The sequence below is a fragment of the Cetorhinus maximus genome, chromosome 9 (genome assembly GCF_964194155.1).
Source record: "Cetorhinus maximus chromosome 9, sCetMax3.hap1.1, whole genome shotgun sequence".
Taxonomy (NCBI): Eukaryota; Metazoa; Chordata; class Chondrichthyes; order Lamniformes; family Cetorhinidae; genus Cetorhinus; species Cetorhinus maximus.
In genome coordinates, this window is record NC_135887.1 from 92,258,203 (window position 1) to 92,283,911 (window position 25,709).

Below are 25,709 nucleotides of genomic sequence, written 5' to 3' on the forward strand. Positions count from 1 at the left end.
TGAACTCAATGTTAAGTCCAGAAGGCTGTAAAGTGCCTAGTCGGAAGATGAGGTGCTGTTCCTCCATTTTGCGTTGAGTTTCACTGGAACATTGAAGCAGGCCAAGGACGTGAGGCATGAGAGCAGGGTGACATTAAGGGTAGAATTGTTGAAATGGCAAATGGACAGGGAGGTCTGGGTCATACTTGCAGACAGACCGAAGGTGTTCCGCAAAGCAGTCACCCAGTCTGCATTTGGTCTCTCCAATGTAGGGGAAACCGCATTGGGAGCAGCAAATGTAGTAGACTAAGTTGAGGGAAGTGTAAGTGAAGTGCTGCTTTACTTGAAAGGAGGGGGGGGAAGTAAAGGGGCAGGTGTTGCGCCTTCTGCGGTTGCATGGGAAGGTGCCGTGGGAGGGGGTTGAGGTGTAGGGGGTGATGGAGGAGTGGACCAGGGTGTCCCAGAGGGAACGGTCCCTACAGAATGCCGACAGTGGGAGTGAAGGGAAGATGTGTTTGGTGGTGGCATTATGCTGGAGTTGGCGGAAATGGAGGAGGATGATCCTTTGAATGCGGAGGCTGGTGGGTTGATAGGTGAGGACAAGGGGGACCCTATCATAGTTCTGGGAGGGAGAGAAAGGTGTGAAGGCGGATGCGCAGGATTTGGGCCGGACACTATGTTCCTTATGCGAGTACATCCAATCCTTCTGAACATTTAACAGTTAGAAGTCCTACACTGTTTTTAAAAATATTCTCCTTTTCTATTCTTACTACAAAAGTGAACAGCCTCACACTTCCTGGCATAATACTCCATCTGTCATCTTGTTGCTCAGTCATTTAACCTGTTTATATCTCTTGTATCATCCTTATAGCTTGCATTCCCACCTAGCTTTGTATCATCAACAAACTTGGATACTTTATTCACTGTCTCTTCTTCTAAGCCAATAATATAGATTGTGAATAGCTGAGGTCCCAACACTGATCCTTGCAGCACTCTACTAGCCACAGCCTGTCAACATGAAAATGTCCCATGTGTCCCTACTCTCTGCTTCCTGTCCATTAATCAATCCTCTGTCCAAACTAATATATTACCCCCAACGCGATGAGCCCTTATCTTGTATGTTAACCTTTGTTTGAGACCTTATCAAATGCCGTTTTGAAATCTAAGTATACTACACATATTGATTCCTCTTTATCTACCCTGCTGGTAACACACTCAAAAAGACACTAATAAATTTGTCAAACAGGATTTCCCTTCTGTAAAGCTATTTTGACAACTGATTCCAGCACAGTTCAGGTGAAGACTGTCCCAATGGTACAGCCCTTTCCCCAGTACTGGTGGTGCTCCATGAATAAAAATGTTCTCCCACAACAATCTTTGGGCCACATATTCAACTCTCTAATCTTATTTAACCAAGCCAAGTTGCCTGTGGCTCAGGTAGTAACCTTTTGTAATTCTGCTTTTAAATTTAGCCTGAAGCTTCTTCATACTCCACAAAACCTCTTTCTTACTTCTATGTATGTTGTTGGCACCCATGACAACTTGTATTTAATTTTCCAATGATTAACTCTAATGCAAAATTGTCAAAGTCCCTTTGCTATCTCCTCTGAGTAATGCTGGCATCAAGATGCTCAGAAGTGGTGTTGCCAACTCTGCTTGGTCATTTTCCTGAAGATTTCATCATATGACATCCGCTTCTAAAAACCAGTCAAACAGTGCTTTTTCCCCAATTTCCAATACTTCCATAACTAATAAACAAAATTGTTCAAAGACAATAAGGGAAAAATTTTATTTTAACGCCACTCTGATTTTTCTCCTCGATTGTTTGCAGGACAATACTGGGGGAGACTCCAGTTGCAACCGTATGCATATGTCACGATGTGCAGAGTGTTTAAACTATGATTTATGCGGTATGCTTTTTTAACAATATCTATCCAGTGTATGAAAAGACTGTAAGACAGTGGATTCAGATACTTTCAAACATGTGAACAGAGACCAAGTATAGCACCCAACAAAATAAAAAGTGTTCGAGATAGCTGCCTTTGCAGAGGGCTACTGTAAATATGACTCTGTATCCTAGTTATTGCCATCGCAGGTGAATCTGTACAAAATACAGCACCTATGAAATTGTATGACCATATGAACCAGAACTTATTGCCCTGTATCATTGAAAATGTGCCACAAGGAGCCCACGATTGGGACCCATCCACCACGTTAAACGTTCACTCACTCCAAAACAGTGGCAGCAATGTGTACCTTATATAAGATGCATTGCAGCAACTTACCAAACTTCCTCCAACAGCACCTTCCAAGCTTGCAACCTCTACTACCTAGAGGGCAGCAGGGACAGGGGATTGCCACCACCTGCAAGCTCCTCTCCAAGTCACACATTTTTCTAACTTGGAACTATAATCGCCAATCCTTCACTTTCGCTGGGTCAAAATCCTGGCACTCCCTTCCTAACAGTGCTGTGGGTGTGCCCACACCTCATGGAAAACAGTGGCTCAAGAAGGCAGCCCATCATTGTCTTCTCGTGGAAAATTAGGGATGGGCAACAAATGCTGGCCTAGCCAGAAACACTCATATTCCATGAAAGAATAAAAAAAACCTTCGTGAGAGCCAGCCTGTGAATCTGTAGCACAATAAAAACTCATCTCTGAACCATTACTCTCGTACAGATTGGGCATTATTTGGGCTGGAGGGCCACTTAAGTTTTCATGAACTGTTAACAAGCACCTCCTTCGTAAGGTGAAGATGGCTTAGGTGGGAGTAAGAAAAATGCTCCTGGAAGACTCTAGGTGAATAAGGCCTCTTGTTGAGAACCCTTCTTCCCCCTCATCCCTTTGTTAGCAGTTTGTCCTCCATTTTGCTGCCTCTGCTCCATCTCCCTCATGCTGTAGCCCAATGGGGGGAATGATAACTGTAACTATAACACCCATGTCTGGTAGCGAGGCCTGTTCAGAACACTTGTGGTCACATGGTCTTCCAGTGCAGCACTGCTCCTTGTCAACCTCACCAACCTTAACCAGATCTTCTAACCGCTAAGGGTCTTCCTGTTGGTAAATATATATTCAGCTGTGCATGTTTAAGAGAGGGCATCAGATGGAGTGGTGAGGTCAAGTGGCAGTGCGAGCATCAAATCAGCAACATTACACATTCACTGACATCACAATCTGCCCACTCTGCATACTACTAGTACACGTTTATAATGCCCATACTAATGCCCTCACCAGGCTGGTGTTCTGCATAGGCCACGCCAAATGTATTCTTGCACAGTGTGGCTACCATTTTGGTATCAAGACAGCATCCACACCATACATGAACACCACGGAGCCCAATTTTGTGGCCAATATGTTGCTTCACAAGTGTATGTGAAAAACTCTGTATGAAACATTGGGTGGAGTTTTATAACTGAATAATCCAAAGTACATAATTGACCTTGCAGATTCCCAGACTCATTCTAGTTACCAGAAATGTAACAAGGTTTGATTAAGGAAGTTAGTCTGTTTTTATTTCAAGAAGGTGGCTCAAATAAAAATTCCCCAAATTGACAAAGCCACAATCAGTTTCAATATCATGCCATTCTGCTGCAGTTTGATAGCTCATGCCATTTATTGCACACTTTATAACTAATAGGATACAATTTATCTTTGAACTTGAGATACGAGATCACTGTCAAGCATCACTTTTTTTTCCACCCAGGGCTGGGAAGGTAACTTGCTCCCAAGCCTCAGCCACTGTTTCTAAAGACATGCTTATATTGAAGTAGAAATCCTGGGACGGGCATCCTAAGAGTGTGGAGAGTGAGGGCAACTGGGGAATGGTGGCTCAGGCCCAGGGACTGAGGAATGAGGACTTAAGGAGATAGGGCCAAGTGCCACACGTGTCAGTTGCTGTGTGCCCTGGTGTTCACTTTGCAAGAATTTCTGTTGTAGTAATTCTTTTTTCCACTTTTCCTCTGTGCCTTTAAGGAAAATCAGGCTACCTGTGGCATGTGGTATGCAGCCACACTGCTGGTGCCTCCTGCTGTGTGTGGAGCCCGCTGGGAGCATTCAGGAAACTAGAACTGGAGTTGAAGAAATTTGCACCACAGGCATTCAGAGAGATGAATGTTTTTGTCTTACCCAATGACACTTGAACAGATGTGAGCCAGTTGCAGCCCTCATGCCCAAAAGTCTGTAAATGAATTATTTCCCCTGCATCTGCTGTCAGTGGTATTTTTTAAACATACAAATGCTTTAATAGTTATTTAATTTGAACAGCTTAATGGACTCTGGCCCTCTGAAAACATTGCCATGCCAATGTTGCTCCACGAGTCCCCACCTTTCCATCCCTCTGCTATGGACGATCACAGCACTCTCATAGTGCCCTCTTAACTAAAATACTGAAATGAAACGCCACAGAAAGCTATGCCATAACAACTTTATCCAACAGAACTGAACTAGTCATACTTATGAACCTTAGTACCTATTTTGCAGGTGCTCCATGGCTGGTGGAAGGCTCATGACTTTCAGCGGGGGAAACTTCAGATGGTCTTCTAGGATGACCTTGAGCAACTTTAGGCCTCAAAGACCAGCAGCAGCGTGGGCTGGCTGGTTGAGAGACATCATCAAAGGACCATGGGGAATCTGGCTCTAATTTGACACAAGGTTATGTGTAGAGCTTGGAGCCTATTATTCTGACATGGAGATGGTGGGAAACTCTGATTGTGCTTGCTGATCCAGCTGTAATGCAGCATCTGATGGTTGATGCACTGCCAGAGTGGCAGTGGGGGAAGCATGAATACTGTCATCATGAGAGAGGACAACAGATTTTTGCACCACAGAGCCACTGGCACTCCCTCAGGGTGACACCTCAGCAATCCTCATCATCAGCTGGAGTGTGGATAGCTGATGCTGTGAGAGACTGCAAGCCTCTTTGAGCACTCATGTCTGTAACCATGCTAGAAACCAATATGGATGTTATGATCACAGACTGAGCTTCCACTGCAGCACTGAGACCGGAGTGGTTTCTGTCTGTGCTGCCGTGGAAGCTGACACATCAGCCACCAGATGCTGCATTACAGCTGGATCAGCAAGCACTGTCACAGAGTTTCCCACCATTTCCATGTCAGAAATAATAGGCTTCAAGCTCTACACAAAACCCTTTGCCAAGTTGAAACCAGTCTCCCCATGGTCCTTTGATTGTGACAATATGCCGTCTGACAGACCTGCCAATGAACATCAACCTTTTCCTGTACAGCACCCCATCAGAGTCCTGATCTGAGTCCTCCATAACAGAACACATCTGCAACCTCATCCTCTGGGGAGCTGACTTACGCTATCCTTTCCACTCTAGCCATGCTGCAGCCCACTCATGACTCACCTCATGCAGATCTCACTCTATGCTACTCTCTAAAGTCCGAGCAGTGGCAGCATCTGACCTGTTGCCTGGAATTGTCAGATCAAATCATCATGCTGCTTCTTCATATATCTGCTTTTGGCTGGGCCCTTCATCTTGAAGCTTAACTGGCTGACCGGGCAACAGTTGTTGGGTATCTGGAAGCATAAATTCAGAAAGGGAGGGTTTGGGTGTAGGAAGGGGTACGGGCTGGAAAGCAAGAGGTCCGTTTGCGTTCTACTCACATCACTTTACTCGGAATCGCACCTCACATTCCCCACCAGGCACACACATTTTTAGCTGCTTTTTTCATAAAACTGAAGATTTATCATTTTTTTATTTTTCATAATTCTAACTTTAATTTTCTGAAATAGTAAAATAAACTTCAGAAATTTACTGTTGGTCTGACCTTCTACTGCTATTCTGTTTCTGTTCTGTCCGCTGCCTGGTTTTCACTTGGTAAATAGTGTCAACTGGTTCCATAAGTCGATTGATGAAACAGCGAATAACAACAAAAAGATGCTGTGTTAAAATTTGCAGATGAAACTTGTTGCAGGAGATATAGTTAACTGAGAAAGCATGTAACATAATACAAGAAGACTGCAGACTGGACAGTTAAGTGGCAAATTAGTAATACAGTATTCAACTCCAACAACCCCAATTTTCAAATCAACGTTTTTGCTAGAGTGCCATACTTTTCCAATTGCGTCATTCCACATTTCTTTGCTGTTTACAAATTTGGAAAAAAAATTGTTGCTTTAAAACAAATGCCTATTCAACAATTTCCAGCTGTTTGCTATGTGTAGCAAGATCATAATGCATTTGGCAAGCATGTACTTACAGCTTCAATATATATAAAGGTAAATCCAGTGCTCCCAGTGGTTCTGAAAATCATGGCTGACTTAGCCCTAACTCCAACCTGTGCACCCTTCAAGTGTAGTTCCCAGTTGGGGGCATTGAATTTACTCATAGCAGAGGAACCATTGTTGCTGCTAAGTAGTCTCTCGCTAAGTATGTTGCTGTCCAGGTGTGTATATGCTTAATGGATCCATTGAACTGAGCATGATTTGAAATAGTATTTGCTTCCTTAAAGAGTTCAGTAAGTTTTATCATTTAAACAAATGAACATTATAAGCCAGGGAGGTTAGAAGTCTGCTCCCCAGTCTCTGCTGAGTCATCTGATTACAACCAAGATAGCAGCAGGAACATTGCAATTGGCTTCAGTAAGCCCCACTCGTCTTTTACTGGACCCCCATATATTGGGACACTTAATGAGATATGTTCTAAAACTTGGCTTAAAATCTTTCATGGTTCAATGTTTTGCTGATATTTACAATTGAAAAATGCAACTTGGAGGACAGGAGGTTAATTGGTGCTCAGTGAACCGCACTCTAACACACCAGACATGTGGCAAGTGCCATTTAACACAGGTAAATGTGAAGTGATTAATGTTTTGGAGGAAGAATTGATGAGAGGTAATATAAATAGGTATGTAGGAACTTGGGGTGTTGTCAGGGCAGGTTGATAAAGCTGTTATAAAATCAAGGATTCCGTATGTTTCTCTAAGTAGAGGTATTGAGTGCAAAAATATGGAAGTTATATCAAAGCAGCATAAATTCCAGGTAGGCCTAAACTAGATTATTGTCTCAAATGCTGGGCACTACACTTTGGAATGGATGTTAAAGCCTTGGAGAGGTTAATGGACTTTAACTATGTGAAGAGATTTAGAAAGCTGAGACTATTTCCCTTAGGGCAGGGATTAAAGAGATTTAATAAAGATATTCAACATTGTGAAGTGTTTTGACAAAGTAAATAGTGAGAAACTGTTTCCACTGGCAGAAGGGTTAATAAGCAAAGGACATAGATTTAAGATAACTGGCAAAAGATCCAGAGGGTAGATGAGGAGAACATTGTTTTTTTACATAGTGAGTTAAGACCTGGAATGTGCTGTCTGAAAGCAAAGTCAATAATAATTTAGTATAGTAGTGAGTGATGTGGTATGCTGGATATACATGTGCATAACCATACAAGTTCTAACTCCTTTACAAATAATATAACAATATAACAATCTTGTACTTGATGAACACCTCCAGAAACGAATTAATCAAACATTTATCTAACTAATTTTAAAATCTTGCTATGGTCAAAATGGCTTCCATACTTGCCTACATAATAGCAATCCTTGCACTTCAAAGTAATTCATGTGAAGAGCTTGAGATATTTCTCATAGAAGTGATAAAGTAATATGTAAATACAACTCCTTAATTCTATTATTTCCCTTGTATGTCTTAGAACTTCAATAGCCTATCATCTTGGTTTTCAGAATAATATGCCGTAGAAGAGCGATGCAGAGTTGAAACGCTCAAAATGGGAAGTGATGATTTCATTTATGTATAAAAAGACACGGATCCATTTCTGTTTTAATTTTATAAACTAATTATAGGATAAGGAAAAGCAATGAAAAAAAAAATGTCACTGAGGAGGTGGTGTCACTCAACTGCCCAAATGCAATTGATTGCTATATTTTTCCAGTGTGTTCTGTGCAAAATGGTATCATTCTTTACCAAGGAGCCATTTTAGAGAGTGAGTTTGACTACCATTGAAGAGAATGCACCAGTTCACAAGACGATTTATGCTTTGTGATTAGGTAGTAATCTCTATTATGATTCCATGGATTTATTTTTCATTCACGGGATGTGGGCTTCGCTGGCTAGGCCAGCATTTATTGCCCACCCCTAATTGCCCTTGAGAAGGTGATGCTGCCTTCTTAAACCACGGCAGTCCATGTGGTGTAGGTACACCCACAGTGCTGTTAGGAAGGGAGTTCCAGGATTTTGACTTGGTGACAGTGAAGGAATGGCAATTTATTTCCAAGTCAGGGTGATGAGTGACTTGGAGGTGAAGTTCCAGGTGGTGGTGTTCTGCTAGTAGTATATAATAACACAATAGTTTAACAAGTAGAATCAGGTTCTTTTCCACCAAATTTGGTAAGAATTGTGTATTCAAAGCTCAAACTAGAGTAAATGTGAATCATTATGTTTGTAATTTAATTCTTTAGTGAACGCACAGAATTTTGTCATCAAGAGCATTGTAGAATAAACACGCTGGATTAGTTGGATTTTTGTTGAAATAGCAAAGCAACTGCTTATGCCATTTGCTCTTACAGTTACATATATTGACTAATAAAGGATCTTTGCACTGTTGCTTATCAAAACGCAGTTAGGGCCTTTGCAATGTGGATGCCTTTTGACCCTTAGCTAGGTTTTATTGCATCAGAATTGGCCAACTTTATTTAGTAAACCTTAGAGTAAAGCAAGAAAGGTTCGTTGTTGATAAACAGGTATGTTTTGCTTGTGGGACTACTTTTCATACCTTTTGAGGCACCCAGCAAATGTTGATTGAACTACAAGGACTCCCTGATCCCTGATAGTTCAATGGCTGAATCCACTGTCCTGTAGAGAACTGAGGTATGTATGTTTTTTAATATATCAGGTTTGGTGTTCCGTACTAAGTTTGCTGAGAAAGCACTGAGCGCTGCAATGGGTCTCAATGTAAGGAGGGCAAGGTTAAGCTTTCTGTTTAAGCTTGCAGCTGAGGAATAGCACTTTAAGTGAGGTTCCACAGAGCACAGATACTTGTGGAGCTGTAATATGGCAAGAATCAGCCCTGTCAGGAGAGTTTTGGTAAGGAAGAATATCTGAGAGTGGGTGGGGAGGGGTGGGGTAGAATAATCATTTTAACAAAACTCGTGTATTAGAAATTCCTTCACAATTGGAAGAGTTTGCAAGGAGTGCTTTTTTTAAAAAGAAAAATCAAAAAACTTATTTAAAATTAGTTTTTAGGGCAAAACGTTTTGCATTTCAACAAGTGCTCTCATCCAGTTTGTATCTGTGCCTCGTACCTCATCACATTTCAGTGACAGCCCCTAATGCTTTTACCTTGTACCCAAGTTTTCAGATGTTAAATATAGTGCTAGAAACAGGAGGGGGTTTAATTTAAAACAGCCCTGATTTCTCCTCTTATTGCCCATCTGTAAACAGAAAGGTGTTTTTGATTTTTGATTTCCCCTGTTATAAGTGGTGGCGCATTTTCCCCAACCTTCAGTTTTTGGAGTGGTCCAATCCTCTGTTGATAGCAATCAGAGGGTTAGTTTATTTTGCACACACTCAAAACATGGGGAGTGGGGGCTGCTATGTAACCCCAGTACATTCACACAATAAAAGAGGGACAAGGAAAAGATAGAGGTACTGGGCAAAGACCACAGGCAAAATAAGAATTATTGCTTCACCTGAGTCCAGAATCAACATTCCAATGGTGTATTCCTTCAGAGAGGTTAGCTGGCTGAAACATATGCAGGGTGATCCACTTTTCCCATAGTGTGACTTCCATGATGGAAGAAGCATGTAGAGGTGAACCAGTTTTATAGTAGGCACTGGAACAGAAGATTTTTTTTTTATTCATTCAAAGGATGTGGGCTTTGCTGGCTAGGCCAGCATTTATTGCCCATTCCTAGTTGCCCTTGAGAAGGTGGTGGTGAGCTGCTGCCTTGAACCCCTGCAGTCCATGTGGTGTAGGTACACCCACAGGGCTGTTAGGAAGGGAGTTCCAGGATTTTGACCCAGCGACAGTGAAGGAATGGCGATATATTTCCAAGTCAGGATGGTGAGTGGCTTAGAGGGGAACTTCCAGGTGGTGGTGTTCCCATGTGGCTAACACACTTGACCTTCTAGATGGTAGCATTTGTGGGTTTGGAAGGTGCTGTCTAAGGAGCCTTGATAAGTTCCTGCAGTTCATCTTGTAGATGGTACACACTGTTACCACTGTGCATCGGTGTTGAAGAGATTGAATGTTTGTGGATGTGGTGCCAATCAAGTGGGCTGCTTTCTCCTGAGTAGTATCGAGCTTCTTGAGTGTTGCTGGAGCTGCACCCATACCGGCAAGTGGGGAGTATTCCATCACACTCCTGACTTGTGCCTTGTAGATGGTGGAGAGGCTTTGGGGATTCAGGAGGTGAGTTACTCGCTGCAGAATTCCCTCTGACCTACTCTTGTAGCCACAGTATTTATATGGCTAGTCCAGATCAGTTTCAGGTCAATTGTAACCCCCAGTATGTTGTGGGGGAGTCAGTGATTGAAATGGTGTTAAACATCAAAGGAAGATGGCTAGGTTCTCTTATTAGAAATGGTCATTGCCTGGCACTTGTGTGGCCACTGATCATCCTTGACCTTAATGTTATCCAGGTCTTACTGCATGTGGGCAGGAACTGCTTCAGCAACTGAGGAGTTGCAAATGGTACTGAACACCGTACAATCCTCAGCGAACAGACCATTTCTGATCTTATGACAGAAGGAAGGCCATTGATGTATTAGCTGAAGATGGTTGGGCTTAGGAAACTACCTTGAGGAAATCCTGCAGCAGTGTCTTGGAACTGAGATGATTGGCCTCCAATGACCACAACCATCTTCCTTTTGTGCTAGCTATGACTCCAGCTAATGGGGAATTTTCCCCCTGATTCTCATTGACTCAGTTTTGCTGGGGTTCCTTTATGCCACACTTGCAGTCAAATGCAGCCTTGATGTCAAGAGCAGTCACTCTCACCCAACCTCTGGAATTAATCTTTTTGTCCATATATGGATCAAAGCTGTAATGAGGGCTGTGCTTGAGTGCCTCTGGAAGAGCCCAAAATGACTGCCAATGAACAGGTAAGCGAAAGTGAGTAAGTGTCACTTGATAGCACTATCAGCAACACCTTCCATCATTTTGCTAATGATTGAAAATAGACAAATGGGATGGTGATTGGCTGGTTCAGATTTGTCCTGTTTTTTTGTGGACAGGGCATACCTGGGTAATTTTCCATATTGCCGGGTAGATGCTGGTGTCGTAGCTGTACATGAACAGCTTTGGCTCGGGGTGCAGCTAGTTCTGGAACACAAATCTTCAGTATTATTTCCAGTATGTTGTCAGGGCCCGTGGTCTTGCTGTATCTAGTGCCTTCAGCTGTTTCTTGATATCACATGGAGTGAATTGAATTGGCTGAAGACTGGCACCTGTGATGCTGGGGACCTTAGGAGGAGGCCAAGGAGGATCATCCCACTCAGCACTTCTGGCTGAAAATGATTGTAAATGTTTCAGCCTTGTTTTTTGCACCAATGTGCTGAGCTCCCCCTCCATTGGGGATGTTTGTGGGACCTCCTCCTCTGGTTAGTTTTTTAATTGGTTACCACTATTCACAGCTGGAAATGGTAGGGAAGCAGAGCTTTGATCTGATCCATTGGTTGTGGTATCACTTAGCGATCTTTAGCATACTGCTTCTGCTGTTTTGCATGCATATGTTGTAGCTTCATTAGGTTAGCATCTCATTTTTAGGTTTGCTGGATGGTGCTTCTGCACTAATTGAACCAGAGTTGATGCCCTGACTTGATAATGGCAGAGTGAGGGATATGCAAAGTCATGAGATTACAGATTGTGGTTGAATGCAATTCTGCTGCTGATGGCCCATAGCACCTCATGGATGCCCACTTTTGAGTTGTTGAGTTTATTCTGAATCTGTCCCATGTAGCATGGTGGTGCTACCCAACACAATAGAGATTATCCTCGAAGGGAAGATGGAACTTTGTCTCCACAAGGTCTGTGCGGTAGTCACTCCTGCCAATTCAATGTCATGGACAAATGAATCTATGGTAACTAGATGAGGGCGAGGTCAAGTAGATCTTTTGCCCTTGTTGGTTCTTTCACCGCCTGCTGCAGCCCAACTCTGGCAGATGTGAGCTTCAGCACCCAGCCAACCCAGTCAGTAGTGGTGCTACTGAGCCACTCTTGGTGACGGGCATTGAAGTACCCACTCAGAGTACATTCTGTGCCCTTGTTACCCTCTGTGTTTCTTCCAAGTGTTATTCAACATGGAGGAGTTCTGATTCATCAGCTATAGATGGGCAGTGGTTATCAGCTGAAGGTTTTTTTTGCCAATGTTTGACTTTTCCATAATGGTTTGATGCAACTGAGTGGATTGCTGGGTCATTACAGAGGGCAGTTAAGAGTTAACCACATTGATGTGGGTGTGGGGTCAGCTATGGGCCAGACTGGGTAAGGGCAGCAGATTTCCTCCCCTGGAGAACATTAGTGAACCAGATGGAGTTTTAAAACAATCTGGTAGTATATGATCATTATTACTGAGGCTAGGTTTTTACTTCAGATTTATGAATTCATTGAATTTCAAGTTCCCCTAGCTGCTGTATTGGATTTGAACTTGTGTCTCTGGAGCATTTGTCTAGGCCTCTGGATTACACCCATATACCACTATGCTGCCATTCCCCTGAATTGGTAATATCACTTGGGTGCAGGAAACAAATGTCAAATTATTGCGGTTATGTGTGTTCTCTTAATGTTGGAAAGAAGCCATGTTGGTGGCCAAGAAGAGAGCGAACTTTTTCCCCTTCTGTCTTTGCTGTTATTGCTATTAAAGCAGGAAATTGCCTCGTGTTGATATTTGTGGCCAAAGAGTACAATCCTTCCTTAATTCTTGTATTTGAGGAGTGCAAAATGTGCCCCTTCCACAATGAACTTATCTCTAATTAGATATTTCCCTTTTAATTTTGTAAGTTCACTAATGTATTTTTTCTCATCTGCATAGGTGAATGACGTAAATCATCTGTGGATTATTCTGGGGCCCAGGCCACCATTTTACACAATTAAGGTGAGTGCAGCATTGAATGATTTGCAAAATTGGCAAAACCTCCAGCAATTGAAAATCATTTGCAGCTTTCAACACTTTCCCCAATGAAAGTATTCTAGTGGTGGCATAGGCCAATAGATTTGAGTGGTAAGGTTGTAGGCTTATGTCCATCAGATGTCATGCAGCCAATAACTGATCTCAGCTATTTGATTATAAGGAGGTACTGACGTCAGCTGACATAATGGAGTGTCCCAGAAGCAATAACTTACATTATTGTTTCAAGTCGGGAAGAGGAAAATACAAGATGCATATCTCCATGAGGAAGAAAGATGGTACAAAAATAATGATATTTGCTGATGTTCAGGAACTTTTCCAAGATTTTAATTAAGGAAAGATGGGGGAGTAATTCATATTCAACATATTCACTACAGTATAGTATTTCCTCATCCTTTGGTATTCCTGTTTGCCTTTTTCAACAGCTGTTTCTTAGCACAACTGAAGCTTAATGAAAAAACACTTTGCTAAATTGTAATTAATATTTACGACCTAAACACATTTCAGATAATTTTATTAACATTTTAGATAATATTTTGAAGCAAACTATCAAATGCTGACAACATAGTTTCAACAAAGCTCATTAATGGGTCTGAGTATAAGAGTATGATACGTGAAAGCAAGTAATTACATTGAAAGGGTAGTGGTGTCATAAGCTTGTAACTGAAGCTGTAGGTACATCCAGCATTCCTTTACAGGCATTCAAGAAAGTAAACCATTCAATTGTCCTGTATGGTGATGCACACAACAAGAATAGAGGGAATGTTGATATGGGCATGCAGACCCTGCTCCAGCTTCTTTAATTTTTCTACATTTGTTGAGCTGAAGTGCTTGTTCCCATTTTGTTTACTAGCCTTATTAGGTTTTGATGCAAAAATATTTAACTGAGTGCCTCTTGCTGTTCTGTTCAGAAATTTAGCTTTTTTAAAATACTTCTCTCTGGATTTATTCAGTTTGTATGGCGGAAACATTCTTGGAGCGATTGAAAACCTTCCTGGATTATTAGTTGCTGGTTGCAATTTCAATAATATATGTTGATGATACCGTTTTATTGCTGACTATGAAGAGAAACTGCAAAAGATTTTGGATAGAGTAGTGAGTGAAAGTGAGGAGAAAGGGCTGAGCAAAAATTATAAGAAAACAAAATGCCTGGTAGTGTCCAAAAAGACAATCATACCAGAATGTAAGATCGCAGTGACGGTACACAACTTTTGTTACCTAGGAAGTATGTTAGCATCAGACAGTGCGACCAAGAAATAAGACGAAGGGTTGGAATGGCCAAAGATGCATTTTTTAAAATGAACAAGATTATGATCAACTCAAGATTAGCCATGAAAATAAAGCTGAGAATCCTGGAATGCTACATCGCACCAATTTTGACATACAATAGTGAGTGTTGGATGATCAGTGAAGTAATGCAGAAAAGAAGTGAGGCTATAGAGTTGTGATTTTTGAGGTGAATAATGGAGATACCTTGGATAAGTCACACTACCAATGGAGAGGTGCTAGTAAAATCTGAGACCAAGAAAACACTGCTGACCAAGATCAGGAAGAGGTGGTTGGAATTTCTTGGGCACCTAATAAGAGATCATGATTTTGAAAGTCTGATGCTGTTGGCAAAGACCATTGGTAAAAGAGATCGAGGTAGACAAAGAATGACCTTTCTAAAGAGCCTCACAAACTAAATTAGTGTACCATCAATGAAGATGATCCACACCTCCAGGGCAAGATTAACATGGAGGTCCATGGTTGCCAATGCTGTCTTAGGGCATGGTACCTGAAGAGAGAGATTTTTCCAAAACACATTGGGGGCATTTTGTCTCTCAAATCGTTTCAAATACAGAATCTCATGGTTGAAGTTGTACAAGTTGAAAGGGGGATTGACATGGCGATCAGCAGACTCCAGAACATATTTGGTTATGTTAACCCACATGCTTGCTAATGACTGAGAACAATTGTTTCACATTACCTCTATCAGGAGAGCTGAGCCTTCCCGCAGTGAGAACATTCTGCGTTACGTTTGCAACATAGGCTGCCAGTAGTTAGGTCTTCATCCCCTCCCCACCTCCCACCCTCAAATACCTATCGCTCAATCCAATATCAGGGAATGCGCTACCCACACGTAGAACAAAAGGTAACTCATGTACTTGTCATTACATCCAGCACCTTCACCCCTTTTTCCACCGAATAATATCAGTTACTCTGTATCACTTCACTGTATATTTCTCAAAGAGCAGAGTATCATTATGATTGCCATGTGTCCAACCATCAGCCTATTCTATGGTGTCAGGTTTGTGAAGAACCTGGAAGATATGTGTGAGGTGGGACTTCAAATTATACATTGCATCAATGTGCATGAGATGCAGTGACAGAAATGTACAGTGAGGCTTGGCATAAATGAGCAGCAAGTTGACATCAGTTAATAGACAGCATTTTGTGGAGTGAAATCTACCTGGCATTTGGTATTGTTAGACAGCCTCACCTTCCCAGAATTGTTTGAGGCTAGAGCACAACTTATTTAAGGACCAACTCACTGATGTAATGAGAAGATGATAGTGCTGGTATTTAAAAGGATGAGTCTAACTGGCCAGAGGGCCAACTTAATCTGAATTTAGCCTTTGATCTTTTAAGAATACCTTAAACCATGATAATTTATGCACTATGGCACATTCTAATTGCTGGATTTTTTTGTAAATTTTTTTTAAGAGAATGTTCAAAATTTAAACCAACAAACCTTGGCCTCATTAATACTCCAGGTACATTCAGCCTCAATTGTGCCTTTAAACCTATTTTTTAACCAAACTAACTGCACATATGTCTTTTCCAAATTTATTGCTAACGTGTTGCTTTCAGAGTGCCTAAGCGGCAGGGTATAATTTATTTGAAGGTTGTATCACTGATCAGAACTCAATCTTGATGAGAATATGGGTGGTGGGAGAGAGTTCAAATGTATTTTCTCTTTATATTATAAACGTAACAATATTTCCTACTGGTTTTCTGTTAATAACAAACAATGTTACAATTTTACTAGAAATGATTATTTAAGAGAACATTTACAATGTCGCTAACACAGTCCTCAAAATTAAGCCGTGGGACAATAGGTACAAATATTTAACATGCTTGAAATTACCCCCTCTACTTTAAAACAGACATTAACCTAGTTATTTGAAACAGGAAAAAATCAGATGAGCATATTAATCATTCATATTAATTATGCAAAAACTTAATTTCAAGGCCCAAATAATCAGGAAATATTTTGTCCTGCCCCCCCCTCCTTTGAGTTGTCAGGTCAGCCCTCTTCTCATTTCAGTTCTATCCCATGCCTCTTTGTAGTTTGTATATACCACTGTACCTATCACATTTATCCATGGTGCATTGTGTTTAGACAACATGAGACAACTGTGTATGAGTAAACACCTATGGTGATTCTTCAACATATAAACTTCCTTTGAATCCTGTTTCCGCCATATACTCAGTGTAAATGTTGTCTTTACATTATAAGGTGGATGCCCACAGAAGCCCCAGTTTCTCAAGCAACAATTAGGTGTTATTGCTGTCTGTGGATTGTTGAGGATCCCTTAACAATGGTTTATCTCAGTGCCTCTAGACCAGAGGCAGGAGCTCCACCGGCAGCAAGTATAAATGCTACTAGTGGAGTTTTTATAGCCAAGATTGGTTTGAGTAGATAGCCCGCCCACAAAGACTAATGGTCTAGCTTTCTGTTTGCTGCCCTGGAAAGACTTTCCCAGCCATGAATTTAAAGTTTACAAATAGTGACCTTGAAACAACTGTATACAATATGTGTGTGAATTGGTGAGTGTCTGTGCAATATTGGACCATGGAGGAGGCACATGTACTTTTCAGCAAGGGGTACTAGACAATGGTGGTGCCTGATTCTTCCTCCCAGGGGTGCTCATGTCTATTTTTAGCACTCGGAATACATTCTGCTAACTCCAAAAAGACTGGAAATTGAATTTGGAACCCCCTTGTATATGTTATGTGTTTTGTCATATTGCAATTAATAAACTCGTATAAAACCATTCATATGTGTCAGGAATGTGCACAATATTTTGATCTGAGTTAGATATTGAAAGGTTATGTTATGAATATGACTTTCCATTGTTCTGTTTTGCAGCAAGATGTCAGGAGCTGAAGGGAAGATGAGTGCAAAAGCTCTATATGGTGAGTGTTTATACTGATATAAAACTTATTCTTTGTTCAATGAGAACATTTAAGTTAGTAACCTTAAACAAATGTAACTTGCTGCTATCTGGAGTATATTTCATTAGGGTCTAAATGTATGTTTGGCTTAAGAGATGAAACCAATCTTTTAGCAGTTAAACACATTTATATTTGAGGACTGAGTGATGCAATGGTTGGGAAAACTAGCCTAGAAATACCTGGTTGTGATCTGAGTGTAAAGACTTAACGCTTTCATATGACACTCCCTTGCCTGCTATTTTAATTGAGATATTAAACCTATTTATTTTGAAACAGATTAATGTCAGAGTAAGGTTACAGAAATTTGTTAAACATTCACGCATTTATGTGAATTCAAATAGTTATTTCTATACTTTTGTTTTCAATTCTGCGGCAAGGATTTAAATCCACTTGAAAGAGTTCAAATTGACATAAATCTATGGCAGTCTTAGTGAGTATGAGACCACGGCTAGAAGCTACGTACAATTCAGCAGTAAACTAACAGCTTCACTTCGAAAGGCCACAAGGTTGGCTGACGGGTGTGGGTAACCTGAATTAACTCAAAGGCAAAAGGAGATTGGGATTGATGAGTTGAGAAAGCTGTCCATTGGATGTGGCCTCTGCCATAGTTGATTTGACTGGGCCATAAGTAAATAATGAATATAAAATGTGGGAAAAAATTCTGACATACTTCCAAATGAAACTCCCCACCCTCCTCATTAAAAAAATATTTTTGTTGTCAAAATAATTAGCAAACTAAATTCCCGCACAAAGGGACACAACAAGCACACCTGTACTGGATGGTAACTATATGATGAAGCTCAATGAGTTGTCATTTGGCAATCTCCTCTATGGAGTATATTTCACTGTTCAAGTCTATTCACATTTTATTAAACGGTGCTGAGACATTCAAAGGGGCTTATGAAGACTTCTAACAACATGAGAACTGAAAATTGCTGGCTAAACAAGTCTGATGGGCAGGGAGAAGCTGGGAAGAAATAATTATGTAATGTAATTAAGAATGCACCATCAGAGTTCCTCCACTGATCTAGGGGAGAATTTTAACCAAAGAACTTGGATGGTTTTGGGTCGGGTTAATCGGATACCTGACCCAACCTGCTCACTTTGGGCTTTAACTGAGGCAGGAAGATGGACAGGTGGCTGGCCAATTCTAAGGAATTGGGTTGGTACTTTAACTGTTGGCACCCAGGATTCCTCAGCATCCAGGTGAGAACTTGGTGGATCCAGGATGTCAGCAACTTTAACACCTACCCCTCCTGAATCCAGCGTGTCTGCCTTAGGACCCCCAGTGGTTGGGAACACCCCACTTCCCCATGAAACCCCTGATGGCTCTCTCCCCCTCACCAACCCCCTCCCCGCCACACCTACAGAGGCCTCCAACCTCTGTTCTCTTGCCCCCTCTTGAAGCCCAGGATTGACAGCACCCACTGATTTCTTCTCCGGGAACTGCCTCCCCACTCCCACACCTCCAAGATCAACCCCCATTCTCCCACTCCAATGGACCCCTGCCCCGAGAATGACCATTTCCCCCACCCCCTTCCCCTGACCCTACGGCATGGAATTGCTGGATCCTGTAATTTGCACTCAGCAGTTCCTTGTCCAACGGGAAGCAAAGTTCACCCTCATGCTGTCCACTTTCAATCCGACAGGCTTCTTTGCGGAGAGTCAATCGGAGCTCCCGGTGGATCAGGTAAATAAAAATCCTGACATATCTGCGTAAAGGTGCAATGCACTATGTACTATGTACTGCAGTCCACAAGTCAAATGTTCATTTCCTGGTCTGTGTTGATCTGCACTGGGTGAAAGTCAATTGTATGTTATAATTAGCCTCGGCTCCCTAGGATAGGTAGAGGAAGAAAATTAGCCAGTGATTCCTGCTTCATATCAATACCCAGTGACTCAGAGCGTGCATGTGGAGTGACTCAGAGTGTGCATATAGAGCCATTTGATCAGGCTCCAGTAATGGCCCTGCAATAGAATGCCTTATCAATAATGAATATCTAGGTTCACATTTAAAGAATAACCACTTTAGCATGGCAATGGAATCAATTAAGGAACTAATCATTTCAAGAATGAAAGGGGACGATGATAAAGCATATCACAGGTTTTGTGCTATAGTTGGCAAGACCCATAGATCCATTTTACTCTCTCACATTTCCTGGGACCTTGTGCCTGCTGGCAGAAGCATCTGGCTGAATTGGGTGGGAACCTCATTAGTGCATACAGATTGGGATCCTATGATGTACATAGGACCCACGTGCAATTTGGAGGCAGGGTGTGCACTGTATGTGAAATGCAAGTTTTACTGAATGCTGAAAAATAGGAAGTTGAAAATTATTTCTATGGGATAAAGAGGAGCAGGAGTTAAGTGTTCCTCATGGCTCCACAGGAGTACTGTGGGTACTGTTACTTCCCACTCCTCTACCATTTGTTTTCTCCCTCACCAGACATTCCTCCCAACACTCACCACTACCACATCCCTCCTGTACTGACTTACCACCCTGCTGGCTGATTTGGCCGCCATTTTCTGTCCCATACCTGGGGTTAAAATTCACCCCAGCGGGTAGTCTGAAGTGTGAGCTGTTTAATTGACCAGAAGCAAGTCACCTTTGAAATTTCAAATATAGTTTCCATTATTCAAAGTATTTAATATTGATGAGGTAATTGTGAGAGAGGCAGCCATCTTCTTTCTTTTGTTTTGGTACACTTCAAGGAGATCAGATTGCAGTTCTGTGGGACACAATTGTTTTACCCAGGAGCCAGTCCACATTTAAATTGAGTTTAAATTGAATTACAACAACTTTGTGTTTAATGAAGTTTTCTGCTGAATAAGAGTTAGAACCAAGGGCCTGCATGCTGTCATGTTCTGTTTAAAATCTGTTTAGACAGAAAATGAATGGCATATCTAATATTTTATGTATCAAGGAGGGTAAAGAAATATATATTCCACTGAACTATGTACTGTTTACTGTTCATTCATCTGTTTTGTGTAAATAAACCACTTGTTGGATCAAAGCCTGAGGCTCCATCTAATAGTTTGCTTTCAAAGAGAGGAGAATCATGTGATGGCACATGATACATCCAGTAGACAGTATACAGCATGTGTTCTCTGTTAAGATACCTGGGACTTCTTATCATTTGCCAAAATATTGAACTAGAAAAGATGTATTTGGGTTGTAGAGGATGCAAGATCCACTCTTGGGAGTAGCTGGTGACATCTGATGAAATACCTAAAATACCCAAAAATGTGACATTAAATTTCAACAACTCTCAAAGCGTTTGCAACAACTGAAATTGTTTTGCACGAACCTTAGAATCTCAAATACATATTTGCCACAAAGTGCTACTCACAGAAATGGGTAGAGCTATACCCAAATTACTTTGTCAGGTAGATTTGTAAACCCATTCAACTGAACAGAAGCTGCACACTTGCTGCCAAAAGGCAGTATTAAAAAATTGAGACTGTCATCTGTGAAAAATCTCAGCTGAAGCCATACCCTGGTACTTAACTTTCTTTCTTCATAAGTTACAAACATACGAACAAGGAGCAGGAGTAGGCCATTCAGCCTCTTGAGCTTGCTCCGCCATTTAATAAGATCATGGCTGATCTGATAGTTATCTGAAATCTGCATCCCACCTACCACCAATAACCTATCACCCCTTTATAAAAACAAAAAACTACTGCGGATGCTGGAAATCCAAAACAAAAACAGAATTTCCTGGAAAAACTCAGCGGGTCTGGCAGCATCGGCGGAGAAGAAAAGAGTTGACGTTTCGAGTCCTCATGACCCTTCAACAGAACCTATCACCCCTTTGTTTACCAAGAATCTATCCATCTCCGCCTTAAAAATATTCAAAGACTCTGCTTCCACCACCTTTTCATGAAGAGAGTTCCAAAAACTCATTACCGTCTGGGTGAAAAAATTTCACCTCGTCTCTATTTTAAATGGGCGACCCCATATTTTTAAACAGTTGCGTGCTGAGTAGCCTTCTGTGTCAAAGTGTTTGCCTTGAGCAAAGCAAAAGCAGCCATTTCATAGTATGGTGTGATATATTCCACAAGAAAAGTAATGGTAGTCTCTTAAAAAGCTATTAAGTACTGCTTAATTTCATAAGCTGGAGTTTATGGTCTGCAAAAATGTGGGTTTGCTATCTTTTTCTCCTTCCAAGCTTTCTTACATTGGGGAAACAAAGTGCAATTCAACTCCACTTGCAAATAGCATGAGCTATTACCTACACCATGATATTTTCTTCGTTACTTCTGTGTTTGTCCAGTAGATCAGGCAGCAGTTTTAATTTTCGTTTGTATTTGGTGGAATTTTTAATTATACTGCACCTATGGACCACAGCCCAAAGAAAAGCTTAATTTTGAGGTATATCTAACAGGTGCTTCTCTCATTTTATGAACTGTTTTATTTGCCCCTTCCTATTTTATTTACAGTAAAGTTCCACCTGCAAGGTCATCACAGAAAACCTTACAAAAAGCATGTTATGTGATGTGTGCTACAGAAAGGAGATTTGTGTCTGATCTGTGAGACCAGATTGAAATTAGCCTAGGTAATATTAGGAATGACTGGATCATTACTATTTCCTAACCAACCATTTTAATGAAGTTGTAAATCCCTTTAAGATAAAGGACTAAATGATTCATATGAATGCATTAACTCACATATAACATATGTAATGTATAACTTTGGACCTCTAGCATTCTGCTTATGTTTATGAATAGTGATTCTGGTATTTTATGCAGCCAGTTATTTCAGTTGGTAAAACTTTAATCATAAAGGTGCAGTAGTCAATGATTAAAATCTTTTTTAAAATATCTAGTTGAATAGTAGTTTGAGAAAGGGCTACTGACTGAAGCTTACTAATGAAATGAGTTGGTTTAGATTATATAGAATTGAAAGACATAGGCCAGAATTCCCCCCCCCACCCCTCCGGGTTGGGGGGTTGTGCGGGGTCGGGCAGGAGCGGGTGAAAAACCACTTGGTGCCCCCAATCAGTTCTGCATCGCCATTTTACGTGGGCGGGCCCAGCACTGTGCACTTCCACCGTGCGGGTGGGGGGGGTGGGAATTCCCTGATTTGGAACCTGCGCTCTTTCGCGCATGCATGCGAAAGAACGCAGAAATCTCCCTGAGGCATGAAGGTGCCTCAGGGAGATTAGTTAAAGTTTTTAAAAGCTAAATACAGAAAAGAAAATATTACAAGACATGTCCCCTCAAGTGACAGTATCACATGAGCTGGGACATGTCAAGGACCATTAATGGAAAACTTTATTTTATTTATAAAACCTTCATGAAACCTCATCCCACCCGTGGATGAGGTTTCATGAAAAATGTGAAGGCCGCCTGGGCTCTTCGTCTGCCCGCCAACCTTAAGATTGGACGGGCAGCTCATTTAACTATTTTAATTCGTTTTTAACAGGCTTTAATAGGCCTTTGACAGTTCGGCGGGCGTGCAGCCAAGTCGGTTGCATGCCCACCGAACTGAAAATCTAAATGATGCTCGGTGACGTTGGGACGCCCGCCCGATGTCACCACGTGTCATTTTACGTGTCGGCAAGCGGGCCCTGCCCCCCCCTCGCCAACCAGAAAATTCTTCCTGTAAGAACCATTCTGTAATTTTTTGAATATTAACAGTTGTTGGACATACATTACACAATTTTACAGCGCAAAGAGATCAATGCTGATGTTCATACTCTGCACGAGCCTCCTCCCATCTTACTTCATCTCAGCCTCAATATATCTCTATTCCTTTCTCCCTCATTACTTATCTAGCTTCCCCTTATAGAGTCATAGAGGTCTAGAGCACAGAAAAAGGCCCTTTGGCCCATCAAGTCTGCGCCAGTCAAACAAATACCTAACTATTCTAATCCCGTTTTCCAGTACTAGGCCCATAGCATTGTACTTCTTAAATGTTATGAGGGTATCTGCTTCTACCACCCTTTCTGGCAGTGAGTACCAGATTTCCACCACCCTCTGGGTGAAAAAATCCTTCCTCACATCCCATCTAAGCCTCCTGCCCCTTACCTTAAATCTATGCCCCCTGGTTATAGATCCCTCCACCAAGGGGAAAAGTTCCTTCCTGTCTACCCTATCTATGCCCCTTATAATTTTATAGACCTCAATCATGTCCCCCCTCAATCTCCTCTACTCCAGGGAAAATAACCCCAGTCTATCCAATTTCTCCTCATAACTAAACCTCTCCAGCCCAGGCAACATCCTGGTAAACATCTTCTGCACTTTCTCTAGTGCAATCACATCCTTCCTATAATGTGGATTCCAGAACTTCACGCAGTACTCTAGCTGTGGCCTATCCAGTGTTTTATACAGTTCCAGTATAACCTCCCTGCTCTTATATTCTATACCTCGGCTAATGAAGGCAAGTATCCCATATGCCTTCTTAACCATCTTATCTACCTGTCCCGCTACCTTAAGGGACTGGTGGACATGCACACCAAGGTCCCTCTGATCCTCGGTACTTCCCAGGGCCCTACCATTCATCATGTAATCCCATACCTTGTTTGTCCTGCGCAAGTGCATCACCTCACACTTTTCCGGATTAAATTCCATTTGCCACTGATCGGCCCATCTGACCAGCCCGTCTATATCCTCTTGTAATCCAAGGTTATCCTCCTCACTATTTACCACCCCGTCAATTTTCATGTCATCCGCAATCTTACTGATCAACCCTCCTACATTCAAGTCTAAATTGTTTATATATACCACAAACAGCAAGGGACCCAACACCGATCCCTGTGGAACCCCACTGGACACAGGCACCCAGTCACAAAAACACCCCTTCACCATCACCCTCTGCTTCCTGCCACTCAGCCAATTGTGGATCCAATTTGCCAAATTGCCTTGGATCCCATGGGCTCTTACCTTCATTATCAGTCTCCCATGCGGGTCTTATCAAAAGCCTTGCTGAAGTCCAAGTAAACTACGTCAAATGCATTGCCCTCATCTACACACTTGGTCACATCTTCAAAAAATTCAATTAAATTGGTCAGACATGACCTCCCCTTAACAAAACCATGCTGACTGTCCTTGATTAATCCCTGCCTCTCCAAGTGCAGATTAATTCTGTCCCTCAGAATTGCTTCCAATAGTTACCCCACCACTGAGGTTAGACTGACTAGCCTGCTTTAAATGTATCAAATGCAATTCACCTCAATTGTTTCATGTAGTAGCGAGTTCCACATTATCACCACTCTCTGGATAAAGAAGTCTCTCTTATCTTACAATTACAGTCCCTAGTTTTGGACTCCTGCACAAGTGAAAATAACGTCTGTTTACCTGAGAGGTAGAAAAATTACAAAATTATGCATAATATATTCAATTTTACCTTATATTCTTTCACTTTTATATTTATAACTCCTTGAGTTTCTTGTCATTCAAACTGCAAAACATGGCGTGTTTTTAAAATTCTGCTGTTTCCACTCAGAGTTAATTAGTTGTTAGAGCCACCGTAAAGATGGATAACTTTAAACAAGAGATTTGAATTCCCAGTGACCAACTTGAAGGAATTGCACGACAAGATTTCAATTTTTAAGACATTTACTGTAACAAACCAACATGAACTAAACATTCCCTAGTAAGCAGCTAATACTCTAAGCTCCAGAGAAGTTAACACTTTTAAGTGCTTTAAGTTGACCGATAACCCCATGCCAAATACACATACATTACAACACATTAAAGATTACGGTATTTAAAGGAAACAGCCACAATCACTCCCAGCTTCCAATGGGTTCACACCTCCCTGTTTCATCGATTCACAAAGTTGGGTGCCCATTGAAAGACACTTCCCTGTGGTTTTGGAAAAGTTTCAAACTGATCACCAGCAGTAAGATCATCTCTGGCATATTTTTCTCCCGGCTATGCCAAGGCAACTTTTAACAAAAACAGAAAATGCTGCAAAAACTCAACAGGTCTGACAGCATTGGTGGAAAGAGAAAAACAAAGTTAACATTTAGAGTCCATATCACCTTTCTTCAGAAGAGTCATACGGACTTGAAACGTTAACTTTGTTTTTCTCCCTCCACAGGTGCTGTCATACCAGCTGAGTTTTTCCAGCGTTTTCTGTTTTTATTTCAGATTTCCAGCAACCGCAGTATTTTGCTTTTTTCCAGTCTTTAGATTGCCAAAGGATGCATCTCGTCAGCAAGAGACCACCCTTCCTCCTGCATTCTGCCCCTGCAGCTCATGGAGAACTTGCAGCTTCTTCTCTTTGCTGACCACACAAGCTACAGCCTTCTATCATCTCTATGGCCTCTCTCTCTCCCTCTCTCATTTTCTGTCCAAAAACTTGGAAAGTGAAAGGCTATTCCCAGTTCGCCCAGCTATTTTTACTTTTGTTTTCAGGTGTGAATGATTTTCACCATGCTCCCATTGTGTCTTGAC

At 41.6% G+C, this 25,709-nt stretch overlaps 1 protein-coding gene across 6 annotated transcripts in view; it reads left to right on the forward strand.

Moving 5' to 3' along the window:
* Window positions 1–25,709, forward strand: part of eps8l2 (EPS8 signaling adaptor L2) — a 598,035-nt gene that overhangs the window by 463,759 nt on the left and 108,567 nt on the right. For 5 of the 6 annotated variants that reach the window (XM_078549092.1, XM_078549094.1, XM_078549091.1 and 2 more), the window contains 2 exons: window positions 12,989–13,051; window positions 17,220–17,266. In XM_078549092.1, the coding sequence (XP_078405218.1) occupies window positions 17,224–17,266 (43 nt within the window). In that variant the 5' untranslated portion in view covers window positions 12,989–13,051; window positions 17,220–17,223. Of the gene's footprint in view, window positions 1–8,627; window positions 8,699–12,988; window positions 13,052–17,219; window positions 17,267–25,709 lie in introns of those variants that run through there. The other variant, XM_078549093.1, reaches the window with a different exon arrangement.